Source organism: Nycticebus coucang, chromosome 3, assembly GCF_027406575.1.
Source record: "Nycticebus coucang isolate mNycCou1 chromosome 3, mNycCou1.pri, whole genome shotgun sequence".
NCBI lineage: Eukaryota > Metazoa > Chordata > Mammalia > Primates > Lorisidae > Nycticebus > Nycticebus coucang.
Window position 1 is genome coordinate 82,829,803 of NC_069782.1, and position 26,343 is coordinate 82,856,145.

Genomic DNA, 26,343 nt, shown 5'->3' on the forward strand with positions numbered 1-26,343 from the left:
CTCAGCCACCCGAGTAGCTGGGACCACAGGCACCTGAAACAACGCCCAGCTATTTTTTGTTGTTGTTGTTGCAGTTTGGCTGGGGTCGGGTTTGAAACTGCCACCCTTCGTATATGGGGCTGGTGCCCTACTCACTGAGCCAAAGGTACCGCCCCACCTCTGGAAGTTTTATACTGAAAATTCTAGTCATGATGAATAAAATTCATTTCAAGACCCACTAACCAGTTTTAACCTATAAAGAACAATGTACTGAGTACAAGATAAGAATTATGTCTTCTTTCTTCTTATCCTCATTATTAGCATATTCCTTGGCACTCAATAAGCACTTAATACACTATACTTAATGACAGAATAGCAATCACTAAAGACCAATATTGAAGTTAATCAAAGTAGCTTTCTGGGCTATCTACATAAACTTGTAAGCAATTAAAAACTTTTGACTTGGCCGGGAGTGGTAGCTGACGCCTATAATCCTAGCACTCTGGGAGGCTGAGGCAGGTGTTGGAGACCAGCCTGAGCCCAGGTAGAGACAGAGTGAGACCCTGTCTCTACCAAAAAAACAAACAAGCATTGTGGCAAGTGCCTGTAGTTAGAGGTTAAGCCCAAGAGTTAGAGGTTGCTGTGAGCTATGATGCCATAGCTCTCTACAGAGAGCCACAAAGTGAGACTGTCTCAATAAAAAATAAATGGAATAAAACAGAAAATTAAAAAAAAACTTTGACTTTCACACTATTATTGTTATTACTATTATTATTAATATGATAGCTAACATGTATTAATTGTTTTATAAGTATAAGGCACTGTGCTTAGCATTTTATCTGAATTACCACGTGTAATCTTCACAACAGTCCTGAGATAGGTACTACTATCATATCTATTATTTTTTATGAGGAAAAAAAGGCACAGAGAGTTCAAGTAACTTGTATAACATCATACTACAAGTGGAAGAACTAGTTTGAACCCAAATTTCCACCTTAAAATTGTCTAGTCTGATTTTTTGAAATTACACTATTCCTATTGACTTTTACCATTAACACCTAGAGATTCAGCAGTATCTCAATTATCCCATCACTGAAAACAACTCAAAAGTCCATCAACAGGTAAATGGACAAAAGTAAAACTGCACTACATATATGTAGAATGGAATGCTATTCAACAATAAAAGGGATGAACTATGATACTTGCAAAATACAAATGAATGTCGAAACCATTAAAATGACAAGTAAACAAAATTGAGAAACAAATACAGTACATATCAGATTGTTCCATATACTATGTAGATGACATTCTAAGAAGACAAAACTTTAGTAATAGAAAACAGTAGTGATCCTTGAGAAAAGACTGACTATCCAGGGAAATGTTCTATATATCTTTACTGTGGTGGCAATAACACAACTGCATACATCCATCTAAACTCAAACTATATACTAAAAATGAGAACCTTTTTAAAATGCAAATTCTATCTCAATAAAGTCAATAAAACTTTTTTTAATCTGTTCTCTTCTGTATCTTCCTTCTCCTTCCTGAACAAGCCATTAGGTAAGACACAGCAAGATTGGACTCCATCCAAAAAGACCACCCAGCAAGGGGTTTCAGAGCCCAAGCAGGTCAAAAAGCACAAGCCTGTGGGGGAGGGGGTGAGGCAGCTCACTACTGTGTGTCAGATCCCAAAAAGAGTACAAAAAGTATCCATAAGGTCTTCACAAAACAGCCTGATATCAGAGCAAGCTTGAGTAGAAAGAAGAGAACATATGCACGTAACTGGAAGCCTGGTTCGTCTGTCAGAGTCCAAACAGAGTGAAGAGGGCATCCACACGTGGGAGGGCTTGGCAAGGGCTACCAGAGCCCAAGCAGGAAAATGAGGAAAAGGCCCAGTGCCATCTATCAGACCCAAGTGGGGTTGAGAAGGCACCTATGTGTGGACTCAAGTGATGTACATATTAGGATCAGAGCCAGACAAAGTAGAGAGGCATCCATACAGAGCAGAGGACTGGAATAGGATATCAGAGCGCAGGGGCTGGAAAGAAGTCCAAGCCTGTGTACTATGAGGAAATTATATACAAAAGAATGAGGGTGGCCAGGCATGGGTTCAGAATCTTAGCAGATTACAGAGGGTAACCTGAAATATACATAGCCCAAAACAAGCTAACAAAGCCAAGCAGGTTGAGGAGGGAATAACAGAGGAGGGGGTAACAGCTGAAGAATGAAATTGGTTACATAAAGGAGGATTAACCAAATAAGTAAATGTATTAAGAAAAATGGAAACTAGTTTTCTCACTGTCAGAAAAGGAGTTTATAAATACAAAAAGGAAAAAAATGCTACATTTATATTAGAATTAAAGTTGTAACTATGAACTCACAGTTTTCAAAACAGAGAAATAGTCATAAGTGTGTATATAAACACCCTAAATGCGCGTGCGCACGCGCACGCGCACACACACAAAGACAATACAAATCCTGAGAGGGCCTAAAGGCACTGATACCCAAACATCAATGTGCACACCTAACTGTGAGTTCCTGGCTTTTAGGTACAATTTGTTTCCACTACAAGAAATCCAAAACTCCTTAAGAAAATGACAGTTTTTAGGTTGCGACACATAAAATACTAAATAAGTTTGGGACACTTGTATTACCAAAAAGTAGATGCTCAAAGAATGATAAAAATATGTCATAAGGACATAGAAACCAGCCTGAGTAATTAACAGCCAAATCATAAACAGTATGAGCATCAAAATAAATTATGTTAATTGAATATGACTAACTGAATAAAATAAGAAGCAATGAGCACATACTATTATAAATAAATCACTGAATAAACTGGAAATTTGACAAGCAATGGGGCATTTATAGTTTCAAAATTCCTCCTTATAAAATACTAATTCTGAAGAGACAAAGAGTTATTTTACAGTGGCAAAGCCTACCAGATAACACCTTTATCAAGTAATCAAAGTAAATATCACTAACAAACAAACCAAAATTATGTGCCATGTGATGAGATGCAATAAGAACAACACAGAGTTGGGAGGCGCCTGTGGCTCAGTCGGTAAGGCGCCAGCCCCATATACCGAGGGTGGCGGGTTCAAACCCGGCCCCGGCCAAACTGCAACCAAGAAATAGCCAGGTGTTGTGGCGGGCACCTGTAGTCCCAGCCGATCGGGAGGCTGAGGCAAGAGAATCGCTTAAGCCCAGGAATTGGAGGTTGCTGTGAGCTATGTGAGGCCATAGCACTCTACAGAGGGCCATAAAGTGAGACTCTGTCTCTACAAAAAAAAAAAGAACAACACAGAGTTGCTCCAGTGACACTTCTTTCAAAAATACAAATTCCGAATCCAATCATGCTGTGATATTGGACCAATCCAAACTAATAGACATTGTGCAGAGTAACTGGCCCAGGGGTCCTCAAACTGTGGCCCGCGGGCCACATGAGGCAGTGTGATTGTATTTGTTCCCGTTTTGTTTTTTTACTTCAAAATAAGATATGTACAGTGTGCACAGGAATTTGTTCATAGTTTTTTTTTTAAACTAGAGTCCGGCCCTCCAACAGTCTGAGGGATAGTGAACTGGCCCCCTGTTTAAAAAGTTTGAGGACCCCTGAAATTACTGGCCTATAATAGTAAACAGTGTCATGGTCATCAAAGTCCAGGGAAAACTAAGGAACTATCGCAGAATGAGGAAAATTACAAAGACATGACAACTAAATCCAATATGTGATCCTGAAGTAGATCTTTTTGCTATAAAGAATTTTATAGGGATAAATGGCAAAACCAGAACAGTCCCTAATGGTACTAACGTAACGATGTTGATTTCCTCATTTTAATGACTAAATGGTAGTGATGGAGAATATCGATATTTATAGGAAATACACAAATAATGCACTTCAGCAACTTATTCACAGGTGTGCTTTAAGAAAAAAAGGTTATTTAAACATAAGAAAGCATTTGAAATGCTTGTTAAGAATGCTTCCCAAAAATTTAATATTAATAAATACAGTAAAAATAATTTCTTTCATATCATAAAGGTTATCCACAAAAAAAGATATAAGAGACATAACACTTACAGTCAAACACTGAAAGCACTCCTCTTAAGTTTGGGAGAAAGACAGGAAGAATTTAATACTTTACTCAAGTTCCTAGCCAATGCATACAACAAGAAAAAATACAAACTTTGTAAAGGAAAAACATAATTGTCATTATTGCAGATGATATCCTTACCTGCATAAAAAAATTCTCCCAAAAACTCTATAGAAAATTACTATAACTAATAAAAATTGTATCTACATTGCTGGCTAAAAATGCAATAAACAAAGTCCATTGCATTTCTGTACACCAACAATGCATTAGGAAACAACAACACATACACGCACAATGGCAACAAAAACTCTCAGTACTAGACGTGAATCTGTAAAACTGGTATGGGAAAAATTATAATACTTTTAAAAACTAAACCAGTGGAGACCTGGAAAGCTGAGGGAAAAGCTACCAGGAGTGGTACTTTCTCCTGATTGAGGAGCTGACAGAGAAAGACAGAGAGAGAGAAAACACCACTACAGAGAGGGGTTTGCACTGCTCTGAGAGGCCACCAGTACCTTAGCTGCAGACTCTGTCAAGCTGTGACCTGGCTGGCTGCAAAAGTCCTAGGAAGATCTAACGACATGCCAGAAGCCGAGAAATGATTTTGGCCGGGGCTGGGTTTGAACACGCCACCTTCGCCATAGGGGGCCAGCGCCCTACTCCTTTGAGCCACAGGTACCCCCCCTTTGAATCAGTAACCTTTGAGGATGTGGCTGTGAAGTTCACTCAAAAGGAAGGGCTTTATTGAATTCTTCGCAGAAGAATCTCTACAGAGATGTGATGCAGCAAACTTTGAAGAACTTGGCCTTCGTAGGAATAAAATGGGAAGATAAGAACACTGAAGATTAGTCCAAAAATCCCAGGAGATAGCTAAGGGACAAGCACAGACGAGCCGGGGCCTGCAGCTGCCACCGCCACCAGATGTATACAAAGTAATAAAAGAAAATATATCCATCAGCACCCACTAGGGCCTCGGTAAGAGCTGCGCCGCCTGGACCTCCATAAGAACTGCGCCACAAAGGCCCAGACCTCGGAAAAAACTGCCCCGCCAGGACCTCTGTTAAGAACTGCACCGCGAACGTGAATGGCGCCAGCCCAGACTTCCGTAAGAGCTGCACTATCACCATGATCAGCGCCTGCCTGACCTCCATAAGAGTTGTACCACGAGGACCTCCATAAGAACTGCACTGCGAATGGCATAGGAGCCCGCCCAGACCTCGGTAAGAGCTGCACTGTGACTGAGGCCCACCCGGCCTCCACACGCCCTGACCAGGAACTGCAGGAGCCTCACAACCCCGCATCCTCCCTATTCCATCCTCCCTGCCTCCACACCGGCATGCTGGTCTGCCCAGGGACTCTTATAGCCACGTGCCCTCCGGAGCCCTTCTCCTGTCCAGAGACTGCTGGAGCGTTGGCCTCTCTATGACAAGTTCAGGCACTACCAGAAACGTGGCACCACCCCCCGCCCTGTTGCTTGATCTGGGTGTGTCATACTCCAGAGCTGTTTCCACAACCCGAAATCCCCAGCTGGGGCAGAGGAACTAGACAGGGTCACTCCCTACAAAGATCCAGCAACAATACAGTGATCCCACTGGGGTCTAATGTTGGACAGACACCTGCCCAAATCTGAAGAGGACCAGAGACAACGGTGAAAAACAATCATGAGGAAAAAATTAACAGAAAAACTCTGGCAATATGAATAATCAGAGTAGATCAACTCCCCCAAGGATCAATGAGGCAGACACAGCACAAGATCCCATGCACAAATAGCTGAGATGTCAGAAATCAAATTCAGAATCTGGATAGCAAATAAGATCGAATTAGAATTCCAAGCAGTAACCCAAAACTATCTCAAAAATTCAACGAATTTAAAGGTCAAATGACCAAAGATTTTGACACATTAAGACAAGAAGTTGCAGCCCTCAAAGATCTGAGAAACACACTAGAACCCCTCACTAACAGAATGGAGCAAGCAGAAGAAAGGATTTCTGACACTGAAGACAAAGCTTTCGAACGCTCCCAAACTCTCAAAGAGGAAGAGAAATGGAGGGCAAAAACAGATCACTCTCTCAGAGAGCTCCGAGATAATTCGAAGAAAACCAATATTCGTCTTATAGGATCTCCGAAAGCAACGAAGTGGCTTCACAAGGCACAGAGTCTTTTCTCCATGAGATAATGAAAGAGAACTTTCCAGACATGCCAAGAGATTCTGAAATTCAGATAGCAGACAGTTTCAGAACTCCAGCACGACTCAACCGGAATAAGACATCACCCAGACACATCATAATCAATTTCAATAAAGTTAATATGAAGGAGAAAATTCTGAAAGTAGCCAGACGAAGGAAAACCATCACCTTCAAGGGGAAGAATATTAGAATAAATGCAGATCTCTCTGCTGAAAACTATCAAGCTAGAAGAGGATGGTCATCGACTTTTAATCTCCTAAAACAAAATAACTTTCAACACAGGATCTTCTACCCAGCTAAAGAATTTCATTTATGATGGAGAAATTAAATACTTTACTGACATTCACATGTTGAAGAAATTTGCCATAACTAAACCAGCTCTCCAGGATATTCTCAGACCTATCCTCCATAAAGACCAGCGTAATCCTCTACCACAAAAGTAAACACACCCAGAAAATTTTGATGAAATTCCAACTTCCACAGCTGCAAAAGGATTAAAAATGTCCCCCAGATGTTCAAAAGGCTTATCAATATTCTCAATTAATGTAAATGGTTTTAACTGTCCCCTAAAGAGGCACAAGTTGGCTGACGGCATACAAAAACTCAAAAAAGATATCTGCTGCATACAAGAATCTCATCTTACATTAAAAGACAAATATAGACTCAAGGTGAAGGGATGGTAATCTATACTCCAGGAAAATGGAAAGCAGAAAAAAGCAGGCATTGCAATCCTATTTGCAGATGAAATAGGCTTTAAACCAACCGAAATATAGAAGGATAAGGATGGACACTTCATATTTCTTAAAGGTAATACTCAATATGATGATATTTCAATTATTCATATTTATGCACCCAACCAGAATGCACCTCAATTTAAAAGAGAAACTCTAACAGACATGAGCAACTTGATTTCCTCCAGCTCCATAATCATCGGAGATTTCAACACTCCTCTGGCAGTGTTGGATTGATCCTCCAACAAGAAGCTGAGCAAACAAATCTTAGATTTAAACCTAACCATCCAACATTTGGATTTAGCAGACATCTACAGAACATTTCATCCCAACAAAACTGAATACACATACTTCTCATAAGCCCATGGAACTTACTCCAAATACGATCACATCTTAGGTCACAAGTCTAACCTCAGTAAATTAAAAGGAATAGAAATTATTCCATGCATCTTCTCGGACCACCATGGAATAAAACTTGAGCTGAGTAACAACAGGAATCTGCATACTCATACAAAAACATGGAAGTTAAATAACCTTATGCTGAATGATAGTTGGGTCAGAGATGAGATTAAGGAAATTGCCAAATTTTGGGAACAAAACGACAATGAAGACATGAATTATCACAACCTCTGGGATAAGGCAAAGGCAGTCCTAAGAGGGAAATTTATAGCACTGCAAGCCTATTCGCAGATGCCATAGGCTTTAAACCAATCAAAATAAGGAAGGATAAGGATGGACACTTCATATTTGTTAAAGGTAATACTCAATACGATGAGATTTCAATTATTAATATTTATGCACCCAACCAGATGTACCTCAATTTATAACAGAAACTCTAACAGACATGAGCAATTTGATTTCCTCCAGTTCTATACTAGTTAGAGATTTTAACACCCCTTTAGCAGTGCTGGATAGATCCTCCACAAAGAAGCTAAGCAAAGAAATTTTAGATGTAAACTTAACCACTCAACATCTGGACTTAACAGACATCTACAGAACATTTCATCCCGACAAAACTGAACACACATTCTTCTCATCAGCCCACGGAACATACTCCAAAATCGACCACATACTAGGCCATAAATCTAACCTCAGCAAATTGAAAAAAATAGAAATTATTCCTTGCATCTTCTCAGACCATCATAGACTAAAAGTTGAACTCAATAACAACAGGAAACTGCATACCCACACAAAAACAAAGAAGTTAAACAACCTTATGCTGAAGGATAGATGGGTTATAGATGAGATTAAGAAGAAAATCACCAAATTTTTGGAACAAAACAACAATGAAGACACGAATTGTCACAGCCTCTGGGATACTGCAAAGGCAGTCCTAAAAGGGAAATTTATAGCACTGCAAGCCTTCCTCAAGAAAACGGAAAGAGAGGAAGTTAATAACTTAATGGGACATCTCAAGCAACTGGAGAAGGAAGAACATTCCAACTCCAAACACAGCAGAAGAAAAGAAATAACCAAAATCAGAGCAGAATTAAATGAAATTGAAAACAAAAGAATTATACAACAGATCAATAAATCCAGAAGTTGGTTTTTTGAAAAGACCAATAAAACAGATAAAGCTTTGGCCAACCAAACCAGGAAAAAAAGAGTAAAGTCTCTAATTTTATCAATCAGAAATGGTAACAATGAAATAACAACAGACCCCTCAGAAATTCAAAAAATTCTTAACGAACACTACAAGAAACTCTGCTCTCGGAAATATGAAAATCTGAAAGAAATCGACCAATACCTGGAAGTACACCACCTACGAAGACTTAGCCAGAACAAACTGGAAATGTTGAACAGGCCTATATCAAGTTCTAAAATAGCATCAACTATACAAAATCTCCCTAAAAAGAAAAGCCCAGGACCAGATGGCCTTACTTCAGAATTCTACCAAACCTTTAAAAAAGAACTAGTACCTATATTACTAAACCTCTTCCAAAATATAGAAAAAGAAGGAACACCTCCCAACACATTCTATGCAGCTAACATCATCTTGATCCCCAAACCAGGGAAAGACCCAACAAGAAAAGAAAATTATAGACCAATATCACTAATGAATATTGATGCAAAAATACTCAGTAAGATCCTAACAAACAGAATCCAACAAGACATCAAAAAAATTATACACCATGACCAAGTGGGATTTATCCCAGGGTCTCAAGGCTGGTTAAATATATGTAAATCTATAAATGTAACTCAGTACATAAACAACTAAAAAATAAAGACCATATGATTATCTCAATTGACGCCGAAAAAGCTTTTAATAATATCCAGTATCCCTTCATGATCAGAACACTTAAGAAAATTGGTATAGAAGGGACATTTCTTAAACTAATAGAGGCCATCTACAGCAAAGCCACAGCCAATATCGTATTGAATGGAGTTAAATTAAAATCATTTCCACTTAGATCAGGAACCAGGCAAGGTTGCCCATTGTCTCCTCTGCTCTTTAACATTGTAATGGAAGTTTTAGCCAGGAAGAAAAGGTGATCAAGGGTATCCACATAGGGCCAGAAGACACAAACTTTCACATTTTGCAGATGATATGATCGTATATCTGGAAAACACTAGGGATTCTGCTACAAAACTTTAAGAAGTGATCAAGCAATACAACAATGTCCCAGGCTACAAAATCAACCCCCATAAATCTGTAGCCTTTCTATATACCAACAACAACCAAGCCGAAAAAACAGTCAAGGACTCTATTCCTTTCACAGTAGTGCCAAAGAAGATGAAATATTTGGGAGCATACCTAACAAAGGACGTGAAAGATCTCTACAAAGAGAACTATGAAACTTTAAGAAAAGAAATAGCTGAAGATGTTAACAAATGGAAAAACATACCATGCTCATGGCTGGGAAGAATCAACATTATTAAAATGTCTATACTACCCAAAGCATATATAATTCTAATGCAATTCCTATTAAAGCTCCATTGTCATATTTTAAAGATCTTGATAAAATAATAATTCGTTTTATATGGAATCAGAAAAAACCTCAAATAGCCAAAACATTACTCAGCAATAAAAACAAAGCAGAAGGAATCACGCTACCAGACCTGAGACTGTACTATAGATCAATAGTGATCAAAACAGCATGGTACTGGCACAAAAACAGAGAAGTAGATGTATGGAACAGAATAGAGAACCAAGAGATGAATCCAGCCACTTACCGTTATTTGATCTTTGACAAGCCAATTAAAAACAGTCAGTGGGGAAATGATTCCCTATTTAACAAATGGTGCTGGGTGAACTGGCTGGCAATCTGTAAAAGACTGAAACTGGACCCACACCTTTCACCATTAACTAAGATAGACTCTCACTGGATAAAAGATTTAAACTTAAGACATGAAACTATAAAATTACTTGAAGAAAGTGCAGGGAAAACTCTTGAAGGAATCGGCCTGGGTAAATACTTTATGAGGAGGACTCCCCAGGCAACTGAAGCAGGATCAAAAATACATTACTGGGACCTGATCAAACTAAAAAGCTTCTGCACAGCCAAGAACATAGTAAGTAAAGCAAGCAGACAGCCCTCAGAATGGGAGAAAATATTTGCAGGTTATACCTCTGATAAAGGTTTAATAACCAGAATCCACATAGAACTCAAACGTATTAGCAAGAAAAGAACACGTGATCCCATCTCAGGCTGGGCAAGGGATTTGAAGAGAAACTTCTCTAAATAAGATAGACACACGATCTACAGACACATGAAAAAAGCTCATCATCCTTAATCATCAGAGAAATGCAAATCAAAACTACTTTGAGATATCACCTAACCCCAGTAAGAGTAGCCCACATAACAAAATCCCAAAACCAGAGATGTTGGCGTGGATGTGGAGAAAAGGGCACACTTCTACACTGCTGGTGGGAATGCACACTAATACATTCCCTCTGGAAGGATGTTTGGAGAATACTTAGAGACCTAAAAATAGACCTGCCATTCGATCCTATAATTCCTTTACTAGGTTTATATCCAGAAGACCAGAAATCACAATATAACAAAGACATCTGTACCAGAATGTTTATTGCAACCCAATTCATAATTGCTAAGTCATGGAAGAAGCCCAAGTGCCCATCAACCCACAAATGGACTAGCAAATTGTGGTACATGTATACCATGGAATATTATGCAGCCTTAAAGAAAGATGGAGACTTTACCTCTTTCATGTTTACATGAATGGAGCTGGAACATATTCTTCTTAGCAAAGTATCTCAGGAATGGAAGAAAAAGTATCCAATATACTCAGCCCTACTATGAAGCTAATTTATAGCTTTCACATGAAGTCTATAATCCAACTATAGCACAAGATTATGGGGAAAGGGCCAAGAGAGGGGAAGGGAGGGGGAAGGTTAGGGTGGAGGGAGGGTAATGGGTGGGGCCACACCTACGGTGCATCTTAGAATGGGTACAGGCGAACCTTACTAAATGCAGAATACAAATGTCTACATACAATAACAAAGAAAATGCCATGAAGGCTACGTTGAACAGTTTGATGAGAATATTTCAGATTGTATATGAAACCAGCACATTGTACCCCTTGATTGCAGTAATGTACACAGCTATGATTTAACAATAAAAATCAATAAATCAATAAAATAAAATTATAATATTTAACATAAAAAAAAAAACTAAACCAGTGAACTATGCCTTGTTCTTCTATGGAAGTCTAATTACTGTAAAGCATCAACTCTCCCTGAACTCAGTCTATTGTTTAGTTATTTTCATCAAAAAACCACAAGGTTTTCCATAGGACTGAAAAAAATGATTCCAATATTTTATGGAAAAGCAAAATACTAAGAATAGTTAAGACACTTTTGACGAAAAGATAAGAAATCATGATAATGTAATATTAAGCAACACTCAGAATGTGTAATTTGATGCTGGGATAGTGTTACATATAATACACACGTCTGGGTTTTTTAAGAGCAGGAATTGCGTATCAGAGAAGAAAAAACAAACTCATTACTTTTAGTCCAGAAGCCACTGATTGTCCGAATGTAAAGAAATAAAAGGGGATCTCTACTTCATACCTTCTATACACCAAAATCAATTCTAAGATATTTGACATGTAATTATGATAATCAAAACTCTTAATTTTTTTGAAAAGAATAAGAGAATATTTGTAAGACCTCAGAACAAGGAAAGATTTCTTAAGTAAGGATTTAAAAAAAAAAAAACTCACAAAGAAAAAAAACTGACAAATTCAACTACATTAGAACTAAGAACTTCTGTTCATCAAGGGTAACAGAAAATGTTTGTGACACATATAACCAACAAAGTACTTAAATCTAGACCATGAGAAAAACTCTAAGTCAATCTCTCTCTCTCTTTTTTTCCCCTTTCTCACACACACACAGATGACAAATACAAGGCAATACAATACAATGACAATGATGACACAGATGACAAATACAAGGCAATACAAACACAATGACAATACAAATAACAGAGGTTCAACTTTATTAGAAGTCAGGGCAATACAAATTAAAGCCACAATTAAATATCACTATATTCTTTTCACATGACAAAAATTAAGAAGTTGGATAAAATCAAATTTGTACACATGTGAAACAATGGAAAATAACATCTACTATCCTGTTTCCCCGAAAATAAGACAGTGTCTTATTTTAAGGTGAGCTCCCAAAGATGCGCTAGGTCTTATTTTCAGGGGACATCTTATCTTTCCTGTAAGTAGGTCTTATTTTCGGAGGATGTCTTATTTTCGGGGAAACAGGGTACTTAAGAGGAGTAAAAAAGATTTAACAACTCTGGAAAACAGTGTGTTATTTCTAAAGTAGAATATTTCCACTCTTTATGACTCAAATATTCCACTTCTAATCAGAGACTCCAGAGCAATGCTTCACACAGGTGTGCCTAAGACAATGTTCATAGCAATAATGTATGACAAAGCAAAACAACTTGGAAAGAAAATGGATATCAAGAGTAAAACAGATCAAGATATTATGGTTTGTTCAAAAAACAGAACATCATAGAGAAACAAAAATTAATGAAGTAGAGCTAAACATAATATGAACATTGAGAAAATATTGAATGAAAGAAGTCACAGGAAAATACAGTATAATTTCATGTATGTTAAAGTTTAAAGAGGCAAATTTAATATTCGTAAGGATACCACCAAAGATGGTATGATAACACTCAGAGGAAAAACAAAGGAAAACTGTAGATTCTGGAAACGGAAGGCACTTTAATCAGGAAGGCGTATACAGGGAGCTTATTACTGTCTCATTTCTTAACCACATTGGTTAAGTAAAAAGCTGGTTCTCACGTTCATTAAATTGTATCTGTATATATTCTTTTTATGAATATGTTGTGAACTCTTTTCTTCCTGGTCTGATGGAAAAGTGTGGGGATAAAGGAACATGGGTGTCCTGGCTTTTCTGTAGTTCTGTGCTGCTATGTGGCAATCATTCATTCAGCAGCCCTTAACTCTAGGATACTCGTTGCTTCCAAAATTCTATCTACCTACCACTACCAGCATGCACGTACACGCACACACACGCACCCATATGTACACACACAGAGGGAGAGAGAAACAGGATAAATATGTAAGGGGAAAAAATTATTGGTTTTAGTGTCAATATTAGAGGTGAGAAGGAATAATGAAACAAAACATTTGTATACCATACTTGATAGTTCATAAAACACTCTTATAGACACCTTTATTTTTATCCTCAAAACAAGCATCCTGAAGCAGACAGGGAATAATCAGGAAGGAGTATGCGGGGAGCTTATTACTGTCTTTATTTTGAAATAAAATGTCAGAAAAAGATAACATCATCCTTTTCCATTACTCCACCTTGGATTCTTTTTCATTTCCTACTGCAAGATCAAAATAGGTGCTGAATGCGATAATATAATAAAAAGAGCAAACAGGGAAAATAAGGAAAAGAAATGAGAAAAGAAAAAGATGGGCGGGTATCACAACTACTTTAGAAAACTGTTTTTCAACATTTACTAAAGCTAAATATCTACATACCTAATGTCTATCCCCGCAATTCCACTCATGGTTTATACATAACAAAATGCAGGAGAGGATGGCAGAATGATTGCTGGCCAAGTTTTAGATACTAATCTGGCTGCAGAGCCAAAAGTGAATCGAGGAAAAGCAGGTGTGAAATGATCTGCAGCAGAGATGTACAGCTCCTCTTTTGACTTGGACTATGACTTTCAACAGGATTATTCTGACAGGATGTACAGTTACCCAGCCCGTGTTCCTCCTCCTCCTCCTATTGCTCGGACTGTGGTGCCCTCAAAACACCAGGGTGTATCAGGAAACACCTCACAAGGGGGAAAAAATGGCTTCAATTCTAAGAGTGGACAGTAAGGTTCTTCTTCTAAGTCTGTAAAGTTGAAATGAGATGACCTTCAGGCCATTAAGAAGGAATTGACCCAGATAAAACAAAAAGTGGATTCTTTCTGGAAAAAATTGAAAAGGAGCAGAGCAACCAAGCAGCAGTAGAGCTAAAGAATGATGCATCAGAAGAGGAGCAGAGCAGCAGCTCCCTGAAGAAAGATGAGACTAATGTGAAGATGGAGTCTGAGGGGTGCTGATGACTCTGCTGAGGAGGAGGACCTACTGGATGATGATGATAATGAAGATGGGGGAAAACCAGCTGGAGCTGATCAAGGATGCTGAAAAAGAGCCTGAGGAAGGAGAGGATGACAGAGACAGTGCCAATGGTGAGGATGACTCCTAAGCACATAGTGGGGTTTAGAAATCTTATCCCATTATGTCTTTACCTTGGCGCTTGTGTAGATCAAAATTCTCACCAGATCCTCTCCCCCTGGTGTCTTCACCACATGCTCACTGTTGTCCTCAGCCTTGTCCTTCCCATGTTCATTAATTCAGATTGCCCTGCACCTAGTCCCATTTTCACTTCCTTTGATGCTCCCAGTAATTTTGTTAAGTCTTACCTTGTAATGTTTTGCTTTGAATTCTGATACCTCGTTTTGACTTAACAATAAAAAAGATGTATGGTTTTTATCAGCTGTCTCCAAAATAATCTTTTGTCATGCAGGGAGTATAGTTCTTTCCATTCATATGTGAGTTCAGTAGTTGTTCCCTAACTGCAAAGGCAATCTCATTTGGTTAAAGCACTTAAGAGCAGCTTTGAGTTAGAAGTATGTGTTATACCTCACGTAAGAGTGCTAATGTGGGGCAATTCAACACAAATGTAACAATATATTTTTGTGAATGAGAGTTGGCATGTCAAATGCATGCTCTAGAAAAATAATTAGTGTAATAGTCTAAAGATTTGTTTTCTAAAGTTGATACTGTGGGTTATTTTTGTGAACAGCCTGATGTTTGGGACCTTTTTTCTTCAAAATAAGTTATTAAACCAAGAATTTGGAGGAAAAAAACAAAAAAATAAAAAATAAAAAAAGAGAGTGTGGGAACCAGAATTCTTAATAACACAAAACAAACTCTGTGCTTAATATTAATTCTTCACTTTTGAGATCCAAAGCAAAAGAAAAACTGTAATTCCTGAAAAAACAATAATTAATTGAATAAGATTAAGAAATAATATGTGTGCATAATAAAGAGTTCATGGAAACTGCAAACAAGATTGCCAAAGATAAACAGTTAGAGAAAGAGAGTTGGGCCAGGCACGGTGGCTCACACCTATAATCCTAACACTCTGGGAAGCTAAGACAGGAGAACTGCTTGTGTTCAGGAGTTCAAGACAATCCTGAGCAAGACTGAGACTCCCATCTCTACTTAAAAATAGAAAAATCAGCCAGGCATTGTGGCAGACTCCTGTAGTCCCAGCTACTTGGGAGGCTGAGGCAGGAGGATCCCTTGAGTCCAGGATTCTAAAGTTGCCGCGAGCTACACTTAGGCCATCGCATTCTAGCCTAAGTAACAGAGTAAGATTCTGTCTCCAAAAAGAGAGATAAAAGATAGAGAGAGAGAGAGAGAGACAGAGAGAGTGAGTGTGTGTGTGTGTGCATGCTGGAATATAAAGTTGAGAAAACATACTAGAAAACATAACCAAACCAAAAAAGAAGAAAATACGAAAGAGAAATTTAAAATGGTAACAGATTTAATTCTGAAGTTCTAGATTCTGGTTATTAAAAATTCCAAAAATATAAAAGAGAAAATAGGGGAAAGAAAATAGTCACAGAAATAAGAAAATTCCACATCACAATGATCTCCAAAAAGCTACTGACTGCCAAAATATCAAGTGAAAACCAACCAACCAACCAACTACAACAAAACTCAAATCCCAGGTCATCACTGTGAAACAGGAGAATGCCAGAAATAAAAGATTAGAATTCTCTCAGCAAGACAAAAACAGGCAAAATACAATATAAAAATGATCAGAATATAATAAGCTTCCCAATTTCTAACCAAGATCCTAGAAAAACAATCTCTTCAAATTTCTAAAGGGAAACCCTCTTCCATCCCAGCCAAACTATTCAGTACCAGCCAAATTATTAATATAAATAAAATGTGACAGAATAAAAAGATTTTCAGAAATGCAGTAATTTTAAAAGTTTGCCATCCATTCGTCCTTTCTTGGGAAGTAAATTAAGGATATACTACACCGAAATGAGAAAGTAAACTGGAGAAAATGAAGATAAGCTGTCCAGGAAATAGTAGAACCAATCCTGGATTGTGGCAAAAAAAAGTCCGTGCATGATAGTTCTAGAGAAGCTTTGGATAGCAACCTGTTCAGATTAGAACAGACTGACTGAGATGGGGAGGGGGCAAGAAACACTATTTTTTCATTAAGCCTTTGGATAGTATGTAAATTTTTTTAAAACCATGTATTATATTAAAAGAGGCAGTTATATAAAATCTTAGACTCATTCAACTTTTAACTTCTATCAGTGTTCTATAAACCTTAAAGATGGCCTAAAAAGATTCTGCAATTTTCTTCTCATAATTTTGTTTTCATTACATAAAGAAAAAAAGTAAAGCAAATTTAAGGAATATGTATTATGTAAAATTTCAAAGGCCATAATAAAAGAAAAGAACCATTAAGAAATTTACTTTAGGGCGGCGCCTGTGGCTCAAATGGCGCTGGCCCCATATACTGGAGGTGCTGGGTTCAGACCCAGCCCTGGCCAAAAACTGCAAAGAAAAAAGAAAGAAAGAAAAAGAAATTTACTATACATAAAGTACCTCAAAAAGTACCACTTTTATCTTTTGGGGACTAATCATTGGTTACAAATTAACTACTCTCGCCTAAATTATGCTCTTTCTCTCATTATTAGAGGTAGTCTGGTCTTATTAGCCGATATTTAAACATGCTTCATGATTCAGGGCAACACACCCATACACAAAAGAGGTTACAGGATATAGCTAGTGTAGTGACTAGGCTCACAGTAGACATTTAACCTACCTTAGTTATTTCTCACCCTTTCCTACTTCTTCTTTTCTTGGACATTGAAGCTCCTGTTCAGAAAATTTCACCAGACCAACCAGCAGAGAAACTATACATCAAAGTCTATCTCCTATTTAGACTTAAACTAAGTTGTAAACTCCATGACTGCATATTTCAAACATGGAATCTGTTTCTGTTTCAAAAGGAATCCAGCATTCCCAGATCCAAAGTATTCTCTACTCTCTTGCTCCTAGCCTTAGCACAGTAAAGTTTCTTTTATAGTCACAAGAATGGAAAGCATTAGTCCAGAAAATCCACAAGCAAACTATGTCATATAGTTTGTGTAACTATGTATGATACCCCATTTCCCCGAAAATAAGACATCCTCTGAAAATAAGACCTACTTACAGGAAAGATAAGATGTCCCCTGAAAATAAGACCTAGCACATCTTTGGGAGCAAGCTTTAATATAAGACACTGTCTTATTTTCGGGGAAACAGGGTAGTTACACTAACCATCATTACTAACACAAGAGCCAAATTTCACTTCAACTAATCTTTCCTGGGCATATACCATGAGTCTGGCTTTGATGGCCACCAGAAATTCTATAATTTGGTCCCTGTTCATATGAAGCTAAAACATACAACCCTCAGAAAAGCATTGAGGAAGGAAACTAAGTGACGGAGAGAAGGCAGAGTGTTCTTTCTCAACCACAGTTTTAAGTTAAATTTGGCTATTGTACAAAATACAAACACAGATACAAAACCAAACAAAAAAGTATCCATGATTTAGAATTAATATTTTATTCCTTGGTTTTCTGCTACACATCTGACCTTGTCTGTAAGTGCTAACTAAAAGCTTAAACAAAGAAAGTATTATTGAATCAGAAGCCAGTTCTAACATCAGCTCATTCTACTGACTTTCAACAAGTGACATCCTTCTAGGTTTTCTCAAATAAACAGATAATAGATAGACAGGAGAAGATTAAACTTAAAGATTCTAAACAAAAATTAAATTCTATGAGTATCATTACTCAATCAAAAACTGCTGTTCTTATTTACCACTTAGCTGAAATTATAGCAGCAGCCACTGAATACTTAATGCCTACTATGTTTCAGGTATTAGATTACTCAATTTACAGCTACTATTTCTAATTCTCTTGACAATACTACAGTGTAGATAATATGAAAATGAGGAAATAAAAGTAGAGAGATTTGTTTAGCAAATATGCTATAGTTCATACATTCCAGGAACTGTCTATTGAGACCATTAAGCAAAATCCCACGGGTAATTTTTTCCTAGCAAGTTTGTATCACAAGCATTATTTCTACAGAAATCTAACTAGACATGAGAAACACAAGTAACTTTATTTTTTTAAAACAAGTAAAGTCAATCCACTTTATGATTCAAAATATTAGAGCTGGAAATGTTCATTATGTACTCACTTGATGCAAGAGACGTTTCAGTTTGAGTAACTGAGTTTTTACAGCAGTGCAATCCTGGACCATGTGCCGGAGGGTCATCTCATCCAGTATCACTGTATTTTCTGGTACATCTACAAACATCTTCTGAGCTTGGAAAAAGGGGGTCCCTCCATAGCTTTCAAAATGACCCATGGGAGATTCTCTATATGGAGAGCCTCTAGAAGGGCAGGAGAAGAAAGTAGAAAAAAGAGATACGCAATACAATTTCAGAAAGAAATAAAGGTAATGAAATTACTACAATGATCATTACAAATCATTTACCATTATCACAAAGCCTCTGACTTACCTGTACTTCTCTTATTCACCAACTGTGTTTCCAACCAAAAAGCCCAATCAGCTGTATTTGTCATTAAAACAATTCTTACATATCCCCATCCTGACCACCACCCCTTTGCCTTTGTGCATTTTACATATTGGTTGAATAAACTTTCCTCCTTAGGAACCAGAATAGAAAAAAATTGGTCTAGCAGGAACTTACCTGGAAAACCTTATTCTTTCTTTTCCACACTGATACTCTTTAGTTTTTGACTTTGGTTGGCCTCTTGAACTTCACATCTTTTTTAGCCCCATACCTGTGCTACCCACATCAGTTCCCAGCTTTCACATACTTTTAATCCCCATTTCTTCAAGTCTCAGCAGGCAGTCGAAACAGATAAACTGTCATTTCTTCTTTTGCTTTTACATTGTGGATAAATGATGTTTTCCAATAAAGATTAAACAAGCCTTTATAAAAGTCTTACATATACTACATATTTTCTAATCTTCACCACATACTGCATTTTAAAAAATTTATTCTAAAAATACTTACATTGCCCTTTAGTTTCATAAAATAATACATATGCCAAGTAAGAGGAAAACATTAAGAATAAGATTTTCTTTGGATTGAAAAACAAAATTATTTTTAACCAGAAGTCACAGCTATAGCAATTTAAAAACTAGTGCAATCGCATGATGTATACATAATTCCAGATGGTTCTCAAATTATGAAAAAAACTTACTGTTTATATGAAATCTCAATATTTAAATAATATACTGAAAAGTATTACCTTCAATATACTGGCTATTTCAATATATCAGAACTAAATTAATCATGCATTAAATTTGCAAAACTAAGAATGTATTAAATTTCAACCATTTTGAAAATGTAAAAATAGGTTGCCTACAAATTTTCTAGTTTTCAACAAGTATTCCCAAATCTCTGACTTCTCAAATAGTCAATATAAGGTTGGTTTACACAAGATTATTTTACGTTCAAACTACATACTTCCCAGAAGTACTTCAGGTAATGGCTTTCATTTAACCTAAGAAAAATATTTTTCAAGAATTTTAAAACTGTTGATCCATAAGACAGACCTCAATTTGGTCCAAGATCAGTGTAATTTATTTTATTGGTTCAAAATATCGTTGAATCGTTAAATTTCAAATATTGATCAAAATTGCCATGAATCTATCCATTCAGGACTGAATAGAGGGACAGTCTATAATTGGAGTAATGAAAACTGTAGAGTAATAAAAAGTTAACAAAAGAGTTAAGGAAAAAAAAGAATTACCTGCAAACTGAATAGTAGAAATGAAAAGAGCTATGTTTTCAGAAAAAAAAGTTGACATGCTTTGGGAAATTTTCATAAGTAGGAAAGAACTTGGGACAAACTACAAAATATGAGGTTTGAGTCTGACTAAAATAATATGCTAAGGCTTTCTTGAAAAAAGAAAAGAAAGAAAAGTAATGGCACAAAGTGCAAGGCAGGTTTTCTGGGGGAAAGGAGATTCTTCTGTTTTTTTTTATTTTTTTCATTTTTTTCATTTTTTTCTTTCTTTCTTTATTTATTTATTTATTTTTTTTGTAGAGACAGAGTCTCACTGTACCGCCCTCGGTAGAGTGCCGTGGTGTCACACGGCTCACAGCAACCTCTAACTCTTGGGCTTACACGATTCTCTTGCCTCAGCCTCCTGAGCAGCTGGGACTACAGGCGCCTGCCACAACGCCCGGCTATTTTTTTGTTGCAGTTTGGCTGGGGCCGGGTTTGAACCCACCACCCTCAGCATATGGGGCCGGCGCCCTACTCACTGAGCCACAGGCGCCGCCCGGAAAGGAGATTCTTAAACATGCTTTATGATGCCACAGATGACTTGAATCCTATATATTCTTCTACTTCTTCCTCCAACACACCTATCTCCCTCAGAGAGAATTTTTACTCCACAACTAATTACCTGAGATTCCCAAAGCTTGCTACAATTTCCCTCATCTCCTAACCCATGCCTCCAACTTCTGTGCGGTGGTCGCCAAGTCTCCCTATCCTGTTCTCCACTGTGCACTTTATCTGGATAACTCCTTTTCGTCTTAAATTAGCTGGCAATTCTTTAGAGAAAGCTGCCTTAATCCTCTAAGGCAGGGGATTGCAATTATAACTTCATAAAATCTTTAGTGCTTCTTTTCATACCATTAATGACTTTATGTTAAAAATTAAACATTTTTTTTTATGTTCATTCACATACACGCACACATATACATTCATATGAGACAGGATTTCTCTCTGTTGCCTGGGCCAAAGTGCAGTGGCATCATCATACCTCCAACTCCTGAACTCAAGCAGTAAGCAATCCTCTTGCCTCAGCCTCCCAGGTAAATGAGGCTTAAGTGCACACCTCCATGCCTGCCTAATTTGGGGGGCAGGGGCAGTAAAAATGGAATCTCACTCTTGTCCAGCTGGTCTTGAACTCCTAGCCTCAAGTGATCATCCTAACTCAGCCTCTCAAAGTGCTAAGATTATAGGCATGAGACATCAAGCCACGCCCTTAGTTATATTTTTTAAATGCTAGATTAAACACAATCCCACTTAAAATTCAAGCAAGTTATTTTGTAGATATTTCAAAAATGATTCTAAAGTTTCTATAAGAACAGGCGAAAGACCCACAATACTGAAGGAAATAATACAGACGGACACTACTCAACTTAGATTTAGCAATGAATTTTTAGATATAACATGAAAATGCAATCAAAAAAATGGATATTGGAATATATACAACTTTTAAAAGTCTGCTCTGCAAAAAACACCATTAAGGAGACTAGGACAAGCCAAGAATGGGAGAAAATATTTGTAAAGCATATATCTGATAAAGAACTAGTACCTAGGGCGGCGCCTGTGGCTCAAAGGAGCAGGGTGCCAGCCCCATATACCGGAGGTGGCGGGATCAAACCTGGCCCCTGCCAAAAAAAAAAAAGAACTAGTACCTAAAATATACAAGGAACAATAAGAAAACAACTCAATTTAAAAATGAACAAAAATCTGAACAGATATCTTACCATAATAATACAGAGATGGGAAAAATTGTGAAAAATATTCAACATTATGTCATTAGGAAACTGTAAACTAAAACAACAACAACAAATACTACATATCTAATAATTAATGTCCAAAGCCCAGTACCAAGGGTTGGTGAGGATATGAAGCATAGAATAAGAGGACTAGAGCCTCTTATTCATAGCTGATGGAAGTGTGAAGTGGTACGGCCACTTTGGAAGATAGTTTGGCAGTCTCTTACCAAATTAAACATATGCTTTCCATATCATCCAGCAATAGTATGCCTTCAGATTTACCAAAGTGAGCTGAAAACTTACGCTGATGCAAAAACTTGTACAAAAGTGTTTATAATAATTTTATTCATAATTGCCAAATCTTGGAGGCAATCAAGATGTCCTTCAGTAAGTGAATGAATATACAAACTGTGGTATATTCATACAATGGAATATTATTCAGTAATTTTCTAAAAATGAGCTATCAAGCCACAAAAAGATGTGGAGGAACTTTAAACGTATATTGCTAATTGAAAGAAGCCGATATGAAAAGGCTACATACTGTCTGACTACAGTTATATGGCATTCTGGAAAGGGTTAAAACTATGGACCAGGCAAAAGGATCAGTGGTTTCCAACAGTTCAGAGGTTAGAAGGAGGAATCAATTAGAGGAGCATATAGAATTTCAAGGGCAGTGAAACTATTCTATATTATATTATACTGGTGGATGATGTGTGTCATTATATATGTGTGTGTCAAGGCCCATAAAATATTCAACACAGAATGAACCCTAATATAAACCATAGATTCCAGTTAATAATGAAGAATCGAAACTGACTCATCACTTGACAAATATACCACAGTAATACAAGATGTTAATAACAGGAGAAATTGTGTGTATAAGACAAAGTGAAGGAGTATAAGAGAACTCTGTACTTTCTGCTCATTTTTTTCTGTAAATTTAAAACTGCTCAAAAAAATGATATCTACTAATTTAAAAGTGGGGAAGGAGACCTGCCCAAGGAAGAGAAGCACTTCTGGAATGGCAGAATAAATATCTCTAAAGATCTATTCCTCCATAAAAGCACTGAAACACTGGCAAATTTATCAAAATCCACTTTTTCAAAATTCTGAATATCAACTAAAAGCTTGCAACAACCGAGAAGCATTTATTCAACAAAAAGGGCTGAATCTTGGTGATAACAGCAAGCTTTATGGCATTTAATTTATCTTATTACCATGCCCATCTCCTTAGCTCTGTGGCAGCTTGCAAACCAAGAACCTTACCAGCACAGTAGCTATAAAATACAGCAGTCACTAGCAATTGGGGGTAAAATGAGTTTAGAATTCCCCAAGAAAGCACCACTCCCAGAGAACTGTTACTATTTGACCAGTCTGGCAGCTCTGTAGAAAAGGCCCATTCTAGGAGCTGTTTTTATTTGAGCTTAGAAGCTTGATCAGTTGAATAGCCTTATCCCTTGTACATCTGTTTGGGAAAAAAAAAAAACTCCATGGCAATTACTTAAAATCTCAACTGCCTAAGAGGATAATATTAGTCCAAACAAAAAGCTGACCAATAAAAGTAAAAGGAATACCTGAGAATGAAATGTCCACAGGAGGCTTTGAAATGCTCCAATATAGTCTTGGGAACAGGGAAGACGATACACAACTGTAGGCTGTGCATATACCAAGGGAATCCCTGAGAAGGTGCTAATCTTTCACCTTTGGCTGGCCTTGAGGCTTCAAACAAGTAGGATAAAAGCAAAGGCAGAGCTGCAAACTACTTACCAGGGTGTTGAAGGTGCACCTAAGCCCAAATGCTGAGACAAAAGAATTTGCTGCTAACATACCTTCCCTGCAAGATACAGTAAAGCTAGACGTTTCTATACCTCACTTTCAATAATGCTCAGATCAACTAGACAGAGATCAACAGGGAAATAAAAAACTTAGCAACACTACAAACCAAAAAGACCTAACAGACATCTAAAGAACATCTATAGAGATTAAGTTAGTAATAGCAAAACTTGCTGCAAAAGAAAACCTAACACCAAACAACTTCACTAGTGAATTCTACAAAACATTTAAAGAGGGCAACGCCTATGGTTCAGTGGGCAGGGCGCCAGCCCCATATACCAAAGGTGGCGGGTTCAAACCCAGCCCCGGCCAAACTGCGACAAAAAGTAGTGGGGCATTGTGGCAGGCGCCTGTAGTCCCAGCTACTTGGGAGGCTGTGGCAAGGGAATTGCCTAAGCCCAGGAATCAGAGGTTGCTGTGAGCTGTGTGACGCCACAGCACTCTACTGTGGGCAATAAAGTGAAACTCTGTCTCTAAAAAAATAAAAACAAACAAACAAACAAAGAATTAGCAAAAATCCTTTGCCAATTCTTCCCAAAAATAGAAGTAAAAGGAACACTTTCCATTTTGATCTATATGGTCCTGATACCTAAATCATAAAAAGACATCTGAGGAAAATAATAGACCTATACTTCTTAAGAATATATACACAAAAATAAAACCTAAACAAAATACTACCAAATTAAATCAAATGACACATAAAATGATTATATACCTTGACCAAATGGGATTATTCAAGAAGTGCAAATTTCATTCAACCTCTAAAAATCAATCAATGTTATACATCACATTAATAGAATGAAGGGGGGAAGATTATCTCAATAGACACAGAATTTGACAAAATCATTTGACAAAATCAAACACCTTTTCATGATTAAAAACACTGAACAAAAAATGAAAGAAGGAAACATCTTCAAACTGATAAAGAATATCTAAAGACCCACAGCTAACATCATACTTAATAAAAGACTGAATAATTTCCCCCTAATATCAGAAAGAAGACACAATTGTTATCTCTTGCCACTTCTATTCAATACTGTGCCAGAGGTTCTAGCCACAGCAATTATGCAAAAGAGAAAAAGTATCCAAACTGGAAAGGAAAAAGGAAAACTATCTATTCTCAGGTGACACGCCTTGTATATAGAAGACTTCTAAAAGGTAATAAGCCAAGGAGGGTTAAATGAATCATATCTATGAACACTGGAATCACACAGGACAGTTGCAAAGCTTATAAAGAGGACAGAAAGTGAGTCAAGGGCCAAGATTTTTGTGAGCAACTGAAAAGGATCAATGAGAAAGAAAAGATACAACCAAAAACCCCAAAACTCAAAGAAAAGGGACATAAAAATACTTCATTTATAAGTGACAATGAGGAATGAGTCCAAAATCCCACCTTTAAATAGTAAGGTACTATTAGAAAATAAGAATCCTTCATATAAAAATGTTACTGGGGGCCGGCGCCTGTGGCTCAGTGAGTAGGGCGCCGGCCCCATATGCCGAGGGTGGCGGGTTCAAACCCAGCCCCATATGCCGAGGGTGGCGGGTTCAAACCCAGCCCCGGCCAAACTGCAACAAAAAATAGCTGGGTGTTGTGGCGGGCGCCTGTAGTCCCAGCTGCTTGGGAGGCTGAGGCAAGAGAAACACGTAAGCCCAAGAGTTAGAGGTTGCTGTGAGCCGTGTGACGCCACGGCACTCTACCCGAGGGCACTATACCGCCCTCGGGTAGAGGGCCTATAAAAAGGCCCTACAAAAAAAAAAAAAAAAATGTTACTGGGAAGTAGTGCATCTAGGAAAGAACTAGGTTTTGGTTACAATTAAAAGAATGAAGATAAGAAATCAATAATGTAAGTTTCTTAGGATGTGAGAGAATTCTATATAGCATAGTGGAAGGTATGGGAAAAAAAGGAAGTCTGGGTAGAAAAGAAAAATGAAAGATCAGGCCAGATTAGGTAGATTAGAGAAAGATTAGTCCCATCCTCAGTTGGACTATAATTCTTTCCGGCTTGCATTGAAGAACATGTGAGAGAGCAGCACTATTATGAGACTATGAGAAAATGCAGTTTGGTAGTTCTCAACCACCAGTCTTCCCAGCACTTCTGAATTATGGGTAAAGCATAATCCTAAAATTAACTATAGTAATAAAGGGAGTTGACTGACAGAAAGACAGAAACCAACACTCAAAAAGTTATACAATAGGAAGAGGGCATTGAGCAATATACAATAGAAAGAGGCTATTTTTTAATCCAAACTCATTTTATATTAAGTGTTTATACAGCCAAACTCTTTAATACTAAGGTATAAATACACAATAATAGTTTCAAGGTATGTTGGATTAATGCTTATCTTAGAAAAGGTTTCTTTTTTAT

At 37.4% G+C, this 26,343-nt stretch overlaps 1 protein-coding gene and 1 pseudogene across 5 annotated transcripts in view; one reads left to right on the forward strand and one right to left on the reverse strand.

Moving 5' to 3' along the window:
* CCSER2 (coiled-coil serine rich protein 2) overlaps nt 1-26,343 on the reverse strand; it is a 211,722-nt gene that overhangs the window by 66,247 nt on the left and 119,132 nt on the right. For all 5 annotated transcript variants that reach the window (XM_053584499.1, XM_053584500.1, XM_053584504.1 and 2 more), the window contains one exon: nt 18,790-18,985. In XM_053584499.1, the coding sequence (XP_053440474.1) occupies nt 18,790-18,985 (196 nt within the window). The remainder of the gene's footprint in view (nt 1-18,789; nt 18,986-26,343) is intronic.
* LOC128582483 (heterogeneous nuclear ribonucleoprotein C-like) lies at nt 12,890-14,710 on the forward strand (annotated as a pseudogene).